General features: G+C 38.6%; 1 protein-coding gene across 1 annotated transcript; it reads right to left on the reverse strand.

Annotated features, from left to right (window-relative positions):
• Positions 1-3,288: 3,288 nt before the first annotated feature.
• On the reverse strand, positions 3,289-3,792 carry LOC138886196 (uncharacterized). Its single transcript, XM_070167245.1, has one exon. The coding sequence runs from the start codon at positions 3,790-3,792 to the stop codon at positions 3,289-3,291; it is 504 nt and encodes a 167-aa protein (XP_070023346.1).
• Between the last annotated feature and the right edge of the window lie 6,964 nt (positions 3,793-10,756).

The raw sequence follows: 10,756 nt of genomic DNA on the forward strand, positions 1-10,756 counted from the left end.
TTTCGTGATCAATAAGGCTTTGGTTTTCTTAATGCCACGATTCTTTCTAAGGGTGGAATTTGTGTGAACCGGGTGGCTCTTCCCTATGATGGATGGCATGATAACCTTCTTAAGGTTTTGAGTCTGTTTTCTTTTTGTTTTTGTGTAAATAGTGGTACAGAATAAAAGTGTCTTAAGCAAAGCTTCACTTGGACAAAACATATTTACCTTTGACCTTATGGTTAGAAACAAATTGATTTGCAAAGAATTGTGCTAGTTGTGACCTTTAGACTCTAGTGTTGAATAAACAATCCTCGAGTGGTTTTAGGAGCCATTTGTGTTGATTAATCTTAGCTAAGGTTATTGTGGGCCCTCGACTATGTTCACTTTAGCAATCCAATATCTTGTGAGGTGAGGTATTGATTTGCATGTCCAAGTCCCGTGCCAATAAGTATAGAACTTGCCCTGAATGTTTGTCTAGGCAAAATTCTAAGTGAAGCTCAACTTGAGAAATGAATATAGGCTCTCCTTGATCCAAATTGGAACTTGAAAGCATCCATAGCTCATTAAATATGATATCCCTAGTCAACATTGTTGAGCCGAATCCCTTGTTCTTTCAATAACCATGATACAAGCCTTTATCCGTTCTAAAATGACCCTCTCTTGGCACTCGATCTTTCCTTAGCATAATCGGCAAAAGCATAAGTTTGGGGGGAGAGACGAGGAGTGCAGAAGTGGTAAAAGGTACAAAATAAAGAAAAGGGGAAGGTAAAAAAAAAGCCAAAAAGTCAAAAAGAAAGTGAATAAGATGGAAAAATGAAGGGATTCAATGGAAGCAATGAAGAAAGGCTGGGAATGATTAGAATAGGAGAAAAATGATTGTCATGAACAAGAAAGAATGACAGTGTGTCTCTCTAGTCCCCTAAGGAGGAAGAAAGTAACTCAAAGAGTCAAGAAAGTGTGAGCCAAAAAGAGAAAATGAAGTGCTTAAAGAAAGATGAATCTTTCGTAGATTAATATATCCGAGCTTGAACCAAAAGCATTCATTATATTCCCGCAAAAGCCCTATATGATTTCGAGTTGAGTGAGATTATTTTAGTGGTGATTCACATAAAGGGAAAGCTTATAGTACTTAGAGTCAGACTTGTGACCTTCCTTTGAGAGAGATGAGTGTATTTTTCAACAATCATTGTTCTGAGTGCTATAATCTAAAGTGAGATTTTCTTATGGAGAGTGGAGGAGAAAAATTTTTGGTTCCACAGCGACCTACGTAGTAGAGCGAGATTCCTTGATGAGTTTAGTCAACTCTTGATGCTCTTGTGTCGCACTAGAGCCATGGTGCTAAAAAGGTTGTATGTTATTGATAATACATTTGTGTTGAGGGTAATTGTTAGTCCCAATTGATGCTTGCTGAAGTCACCTTAGAAAAACTAAAATTTTCCTTTCTTTTATCTCGTGGAGGTGGGAATTATTTTATTTGCTTGAGGACAAGCAAAAGCTTAAGTTTGGGGGAGTTGATAACTACGGTTTTTAGCCTATCTTATGCTCTCTTTTGCTTAGGTTTTAGGTAAAAAATGTGTAAAAGTATTCCCGAAAACTAACTTATTGTGTTTGTCTGCAAGGTTTGGTCAAAATGAAGCAAGAAAGTCATAACGATCTCATAAAGGAGTTAAAATTGCACAAGTTCAAAGCTGAGCTAATTCCGCTGACCGCGAAGGAAAAGAGCGGTCGTGGAAGCTATTCTGCTGAAACGACCACAATTACACTGACCGCAGAATTGAGATTCAGAGAAGGTGTTTTGAAGGTGCAACTGAGACCACTGACAGCGATGAAATTGCGTGGCCCCGGAATGCCTGATGCGGCCGTGGTGCAAATTGTGCTGAGGGAGAAATTGAGGTTCAGAGACTCTACAAAAGTGAGCCTAACTAAGGAGCGCGGTCCGCGTACAAATTAAGTGTCAGCGGTGGATGCCAATGTTGAGGTGGTTACTTTTACGTTCCCCACGGAATAAAGTCTAGACCAAGCACAAAAGAGAAGAATCGCGGTCTTAGCCTGCTTTTGCGCGGCCGCGAAAGTCTCTACGCTGAGGCGCTCAGTATTCCACTGACAGCGGAACCTCCGTAGGGGTATTTTTATCTAGTAATTTTAGCTGTGTATAAATAGATATTTTTTACATTTTTAGGTCATCTTTTGTAATAGTGAGCTCGTGAACAGCCGTACTTTACCACTTTGAGTAATTTTAGAGTACCTTTAGCTTATAATCTCAGATTTTATTCTTGTATTCAACTTTTATGACTTATATTTCATCTCCATCTTTGATTTCTACCTTGATTATGAGTAGCTAAACCCATTAGCTAGGGTTGTGACCCAACCCTAGTGTGGGTATTTAATGGATTTTCAATTTTAGGGCTTGATTGTTTATGTGTTAGTGATATTTAGCTTGATTCTTACTTTAATTGTAGAATTGGTGGTTGCAAACACTGATTCATGCCTTTTTGACTTAGACTCTTCTTGAGAAAGAGGGACAAAGTCTAGGAAAATTTGGCTAATAAGGAATTGGGGTGCATTCAAGAGATTGATAGCCCCAATTAAAGGGTTAAACCTAGAGATAATAATACCCGACTTGAGCCAATTTTACTTGCATTATTTGAACACCCAATTGGGCTTGAGAAAGCCAATTAGGGCAAAGTCACTCAAACTACCGAGAGGTATAGAGTGAGTAATTATGTGTAAATGTTATATCACGACCCCAACTATAACAAGCTTGTCCTAGGGTTTTTACCCCATTAGATACTCGCCTAGGTGTAAGTCACTTCCCTAGTGCTATTTACCAATTGAGAAAACTCTTACAAAAACATTATATTTAGATTATTTTCAGCAATCAGTAGCATTAAAAGTAGTATAGAAACAAATCCAAACATGGTTAGAAGTGCAATTAAGAGTAACACACATAGCTAGATTATATAGAAACCCAACCCCTAACAAATATTAACTCCCTGTGGAAATCGATCCCGACCTTTCGGGTAAAAGGTACTTCGACCATCCTTGCTATCTATAGTAGTGTAGGTGTGGACCCGATCATCCGCCAATGTCCAACCTATTTCTTTCTTCCGCCTTTGGAGAACCACAAGGGTAGATTCTACCTGCACGTTAGTTAAGCAAACAGAAAGAATAACAGGTAAAGTATAACAAAGGCCTAAGAACTCATACTAAGGTATGAAGGCAAGGGCTTCAACTCTAATGAGGGAGGCTCCTCGATTGAGGGCTTTGTTGGTGGAGTCTTCCGGTTCTCAAGGTCCAAGGAAAGTTTCAGGGCTCATATGTATATGATCCCATTCCTTGCAAAGCATTGACACATTCTACCCAGCCTTCCTTCTCATCCTCATCATGATTCAATAACACAACTTCCAATGGGTCTTCAACATTAATCATCACACTTGTGTCATCAACAATTACTTCGGTCATAAGATCCACAAATGAACACACTTCGTTGCTATTAGGCTGCCTCATTGACTTGCAAACATGGAACACTACTTTTTCATCGCCTACCCAGAAGGTGAGCTCCCCAGCTTCTATATCAACTAAGGCCTTCCATGTATCTAGGAAAGGTTTCCCCAATATTATTGGCACCTCGTAGTCAACCTCACAATCAAGTATCACAAAATCTGTGGGAAGTATGAACTTGTCAACCCAAAATAGCACATCATCAATTACCCCCAATGGCCTCTTCATTGTTCGGTCTGCCATTTGCAACCTCATGGATGTGGGTCTTGGTTTCCCAATCCCCAATGTCTTGAACACAGAATAAGGCATCTAGTTAATGCTTTCCCCCAAGTCACATAAGGCTTTGGCAAAATCGGCACTACCAATAGTGCATGGGATTGTAAAGGCACCGTGGTCTTCTAACTTTGGATCCATGGAGTGTATAATGACACTCACTTGATGTGTCATTTCGATCATCTCACAGTTCATTGATCTCTTCTTTGTTACCAATTCCTTCATGAACTTGGAATATCCCATCATTTGTTCTAAAGCTTCAACCAATGGCATATTTATGGACAAACTTTTTATCATATCAATGAATTTCTTAAGTTTATTCTCATTGTTTTGCTTTGCAAGCCTTTGAAATATGGTGGAGGAGGCCTTGGCAAAGGAGCCTTGGCTTTGGGCACTATCGGATCCGGTATGTCTATCACATGTTTTTTAGACGGGCTCAAATCATCTTGGGTATCCTCCACATTTTCATCAATGTCCATCCTCACTTCACCATTTACTTGAACATCATTGCTTGGCTCATCATCATCTTGCATCACCACATCATCATTCACAATGTTTCTTTGATTTGAGGTGGTTGCCTCTCCACCTTTACCACTTGTCGTTGTCACAGTCATAGCATGCCCCGTGTTGTTCCCGCTTTTCAGGTTCACCACCGTATCATTAGGTAGTGCCCCCTTAGGGCGAGTGTTCAATGCTTGTGAAATTTGGCCTAATTGGACCTCCAAATTCCGAATGGAAGTGTTGTGTGAGGCTTATTTAGCATCAGAATCGGCCATCTTCTCCATCATCTACTTAAACATATTTTCAATTTATCCATTTCATTGGAAGAAGAACTCGGGCCTTGAGAAGTAAAGAGAGGTGGATTGCTTGGTTGTTGTAACATCAAGGGTCTTTGAAAACCCGAACCTCGGTTGTTGTTGTTGTTCCACCCGCCTTGATTGTTATTGCCTCCCTAATTACTATTATTTTTGCCACCCCAATTGCCTTGATTTCCTCGATCACCCCAATTTTTATTGTTATTGTTCCCCCAGTTGCCTTGGTTGTTGTTGTTTTTGTCACTATTCCAATTTCCTTATTGACCTTGATTTCCCCAATTTGGATTGTTGTTGTTCCCCCAATTGCCTTGATTTTCCTGTGTTCTCCACTGTTGTTGATTCGGAGCATTGCTCCTTTGACCTTGATAATTGTTGACATATTGAACCTCTTCACTTTGATCGTCATATGAATCATCTTGATTGTACCCACTACTACTTTGCTCAAATTGATCCGTATTGTTTTGAACTTGTTGACCTTGTTGCCTTCTTTTATTGACCATCATGGTCACTCCTTCCATGTCATGCAATTGTTTTGGCCCTTGAACTTGTTGAAGTTGCTCATGGTGGTTGTCAACTCCGCTATGGCTTTTCCATGGTCATGAAGCTCCTTGTACAGGTGAATACCATTTGGGTCACCTTGAGGAACGTTAGCTCTACTTTGCCAAGCCGAAGAGGTATCCGCCATCTCATCCAATATTTCACAATCTTCGGCATATGGAGTGTTCAGGAAATTACCCCCGGCGAGCTGATTCACCACACACTGGTTAGTTGTATTGATCCCCCTATAAAAGGTTTATTGAATCATTGCCTCGGTCATGTCGTTGTTAGGGCACTCTTTTACCATCGTTCGGTACCTTTCCCAAATTTCATGCAGCGGTTCATTTGGATCTTGTTTAAAAGCAAGGATCTCATCTCTTAGTGTTGCCCTATGCCCCGGAGAAATGAAATTTGCGATGAACTTACCGGCCAACTCAACCCAAGTGTGTATGGAATGATTGGGTAACCTCTCTTGCCAATCCAAAGCCTTCCCCCTTAGAGAAAATGGGAAAAACCTTAACCTTAATACGTTCTCAGATACATTAGTCTGCTTGCTCCCCCAGCATGTGTCAACAAAACCTTTAATATGCTTATCGGAGTTTTGGTGTGGAGCTCCGGTGAAGAAACCTCTCTGTTCCAACAGTGTAAGCATGACATTGGTTATTTGAAAGTTGCCAGCCCTAATCCAGGGCGGGACTATTGCACTCGCATAGCCTTCGTTGGGCAACACCCTGTGTGCTGCCCTTAGAGGAGGTGGGGAAGGGTTTGGGATATTGTCATGAGGCCGACGGCCTCTCCTTTGTACTGGAGGTTCAAGATGAACCTCATCCACTTGTTCGTCATCTGCCTCCACCCCAGTGGCATATTCCAGAGGGCTTCGTTGTTAAGATCCATTTGGTACCTAAAAGGAATTCACACACAAAATAAGAAACGGAAGGAAAGAAAAATAAAACACACAAATACTTAGATATATAGCTAAGACCGTCTAACTCCCCGGCAACGACGCCAAAAAATTGATCGGGTCCACGCCTACACTACTATTGAGTAGAGAGTGTGGTCGATGTAGTTTTAATCCAACTAGGTTGGGATCGAATACTCATGGAGTTAATATTTGGAATTAGGTTTATATCTAAGCTAGATGCGGGTTTTGAGTCTAATTACACTTCCACAAGTTTTGGGTTTGAGTTCTACGTCTAACTTTAATCTAAAGATTGCAATGATTGAAACTGAGGACTATATTTTTGTTATTGTTTTTCAAGTGTTTAAAGAGACTAGGGCAGTGACTTCTATCTAGGTGGATATCTAATGGATAGCAAGAATCTAGGGAAAGCTTGATTAGTTGGGGTCGTAATATAGCTATCACACCTGGTTACTCACTCTAAACCTCTCGGTAGTTTGAGTGATTTTTCCCAATTCTGCTTTCTCAAGTCCAAATGGGTATTCATTCAATTCAAGTGATATTAGCTCAAGTCGAGTATTACTATCTCTAGGTTTAACTCTTTAATTGGGGCTATCAATTTTTTGAATTCACCCCAATTCCTTATTAGCCTAGTTTTCCTAGACTTAGTCTTTATTTCTAAAGTAGAGACTAAGTCATAAAGGCATGAATCAATGTTTTCAACAATTAATTCAATAGTTCTAGCAAGAACTAGGCTAAATATCACTAACAAATTTGCATTCAAGCCCTAAAATCAAATACCCATACTAGGGTTGGGTCACAACCCTAGCTATGGGTTTAGCTACTCATGGAAAATAAAGAAATACAAGATGAAATGAAGATAAAATTCATAATACTAGATTAAAGGATGAAAATATAATGTTAAAGGGTGAATCTAGTACAAAATTTCCCAATATAGAAAACTTAGCCGTCTCAGGTGCTCCTATAAAATAAAACTTACCCTAAAAATAAAAAAAAGTTGTATTTATACTAAGCTGAAAATATCTGACAAAAATACCCCTACGGAGTCTATGCAATCGTATAATTCTAATGCAGACCACACAATGGCCTTATGTGGCCGCACAATTCTGGTGCTCTCTGTATATTTAGGATCTTGGGGCAGGAACTTGAGGTCCTCTGCGGTCCGCATAAAACTGGTTGCGGCTACACTTGGTATTTTGCTGCCGCACAAAAGTAGTGCGGTCCGTATTCTTCAGCTTTTGACTTTTGACAACTCTCTGATTCTTCATTCTTGCGGACCGCATAAAATTGACTGCGGCCGCATTTGTCCTTCTGCGGCCGCACATTTTTGGTGTTGTCTGCATTGTCTGAGTTGCCTAGAACCTCTTCTCTGAACTTATTTTGCGGCCCACTATAATTGTGTGGTCCGCACCGCTAAGCTTTTTGTCCTATTTTAGCTCTTATTTACTTTTGACTCCTTTATGAGTTGATTTTTGACTTCTTTGGCTCGTTTCCCAAGATTCCTGCAAGCAAGCACATTTTGTTAGTTTTTGGGAATACCTTTAAGTATTTTTGAGCTAAAACGCAAGTAAAAGAGAGAAAATAAGAGGTCAAAATCCCTACTTATCACCCTTAACCCTAGATCATTTTCATCACATTGATAACATAAAAAACTACTCTTCCTTTATTTAGAATTCATTATTTGTTTCCTTTATTTTAACTAGTTCAGAATCAAATATTTCTAGGTTTAACTCTTGTTAGATATTTAGGATAGTCTAATTTAGTTAATAGTTAATCACAAGTCCTCGTGGGTTCAACATCTGACTTTAAGTCACTTTATTACTTGATGACCGAATATACTTGCGTGTGCATTTGGCCGCAATAAGTTTTTGGCGCTGTTGCCGGGGACTTAGAAATTAGCTATTTTTGTAGATTAGACATATTTTTTATCTATTCATTTTTTTGAGTTTAGTTAGTATTTTTTATTCATTTTAACATGGCATCTTGGAATGAAAATTATTCGAATGATGGTTATTCTTATTTTGATGATGCTTGTCCATATTGTGGAGGACTCCACTGGTTAAAAAAGTGTCAGAATGTTTCCGGGAGCGAGTTGTGCACTTAATCTCAATCCTTTGAGTGGAATATTTGTTATATGTGTGGAGGTCAAGATGGTCATTGGGATGGTTGTCCTAATTCTTTTCATCCTTCTCTGAGCCCTTATTATGATCTTTCTAACGATATTTATGAGATTGATAGGGGCAATGAAGTGCAGGATATAGAACGTGATGCATCTATTAGGGATATTTTGAGGCAAGTAGCAGAGCAACAGGATGAACTCAAAAAAGATATGGAAAAAATGAGGCAACAATCACAAGAATGAAGGCCAATCGCGAAGATTAAATGAAGAAAGCAAGTACCAGCAAGAGAATTTTTTTGAAAAAGTGGAGATTTTGAGCCAAACATGGCTAGTGGAACAAGCTGAAAAGTTAGAAATATATGAAGCTCAACGTGAGGAAATTACTGATGAGATGAGATACTTTATAGAAGGAAGAGCTGAACTGGGACAAGAGATCGATAAATTTGGCATTGTTATTTATGACTTGGGAGCTCAATTGATTGCAAAGGTTGATGCTTCTAACGCCTAACAAAATAGTTCTAAGTTGTGTGAAACTGAAAAGGAGCTTATATGCCAAATTGAAGAGCTAAAACTGGAGAGATAATCATTCGAGCATATTTTTGTTGAGGATGCCAGGGTTGAGAAGAGTGTTCTAGAGTCATGTGAGGAAGAAGATAATGTTTTATTTGAAGACTCTAGTGCATGTAAATATGAGGATGTAATGAGTAATACACTTCTAGAGTTAGGGAGTATTGGTCCTCATTCCATATATTTTTCAACATTGTGTTTAGATGCTGACATGGAAATCGAGTCATCTGAGCCTTTGGAGGAGCTAATGGACGAGGAATGGGGTGCTTATATTCTTGAATTCGTCATGCCAGAGAGATAGAATTACATACCTCATCCACATGCCAAGAAGTGTAGAATGCGATATTAGTTACTTGGCCCAATTAAATTTGTCTCACCACCCCGGGAGCATAACGGAAAGCTTGAAGCCAAATTAGGGGCTCAATTCATAAGTTCAAGGTGGAGGCAAAAAGTGGTTCAAGTTGTGCCGCAGCTTTAAATTAGGTGCTTGTTGGGAGGCAACCTAACTTTACTGTTTTTTTTTTTATTATATTATTTTTTAGTATTTATTTTTATTTTGTAGGATTATGAGCATCAGAAGAAAAGCCACTGGAAGTGTACAAAAGCGAGCCAGATGATTGTGAACTAAGTGTGGAGTGCCCACACAAAGGATCATGCTTGGGGGAAGTCTGAGTACCTCGTGAGCTGTGATTGCTTCGGCCTTTGGCCTTTCAGGATGTTTCTTGTCCACCCTCGTTACTGTTTTACTTTATTTGTGCGTTTGGGATACTGCGCTCTTTTAAGTGTGGGGTGGGATAATTCCTTTAGATCATTAGTAGTATTATATTAGTACGTTAATTTCTTTTATTTTTTTAGTTTCATATTTTTATTTTTTTATAGTAGTGTAGTATTTTAGGTGATTAATTTTAAAAAAACGAAAAAGTAGACAAATTGGACTTTTCCCGATGATGGATCTCCTAGACAGTTTTCTTGAGGGATTTAAGTCTAAAGAAAAAGGACAAAAAGATTTTCTTTGTAGGTAGTGTAGTAATTCCCCTTGGTTTTCTTTATGTCGCGGTTCTTTTTCTAGGGTTTTGTTTGAACCGGGTGTAGTTAGTTTAAATTTTTTTTAGGAATAGGATCCAATGGGTGATGATTAGAATTGAAGCAATATCTCTTGACTTTGTTATGCCTTGAGAACAGTGAGTGTTTTAGTTGTGACGCTTAGGCACAGTTTTTGACTCTTGTATAAGTACCTTAGATTGTATGATCTTAACTGCTTTGACTAAAGTGTCATGATGAGTCAAATCTTGAGTGAGTTGTATGTCATGTGTGTGTGAGGTTTTTGTGTTATTCTGTGCATTGCATTTGATGTCTAGAATTTGCCCAGTGTATTTGCAAAACGAAATAGTAGTTTTGTTCAGTCTTGAAAGTGATATAGGCATTTCTTTGTTGAAACAATTATATATTTTGCCCGCCTAATTGTTATGCATCGTAGTTAACCCCTTTGAGCCTGTAATTTTGTTTCTTTGGCAATCACATTACAAGTCTTACCCATTTGTTTGAATTAACCATCTATTTAAACCTTTTAACTTCTCATTAGCACTTGGAATTGTTATAAACTTTGTAAAAGTTAAAGTGGAGGTTGGTTTGGTTTTGGAGTGGAACTAATGAAATAAGAAGAAAGGTGCACTATTTTGAAAAAGCAAGAGCCACTTGAATTGAAAAATAAAGAAAGAAGAAATAGTTGTATTGTTGTAAAAAATATTCCTTTTTAGTGGTGACTCTTGATGTAATTGTGCTTAAATAAGTATGGAGTTAATACATTGATGTGAAGGTAGAGTAATGGTTTGACATAAGTATGGTGTTTTTAAAGTTAAAGTATATGTATTAAAGTGCTTAGGGAGGTGTACTCACTCTTATATCCAAATGTATAATACCCGACCCACAGCCTACATTACAACTAATTAAAGTCCTACTTGATCCTAAACTGAATGAGATCGATTAGTAGAGTAGTACATTACAGGAAAGCCTATGGTGCATCTTTTGTTGCATATGAATGTT

The sequence above is a fragment of the Nicotiana sylvestris genome, chromosome 2 (genome assembly GCF_000393655.2).
Source record: "Nicotiana sylvestris chromosome 2, ASM39365v2, whole genome shotgun sequence".
In the NCBI taxonomy this organism is placed as follows: domain Eukaryota; kingdom Viridiplantae; phylum Streptophyta; class Magnoliopsida; order Solanales; family Solanaceae; genus Nicotiana; species Nicotiana sylvestris.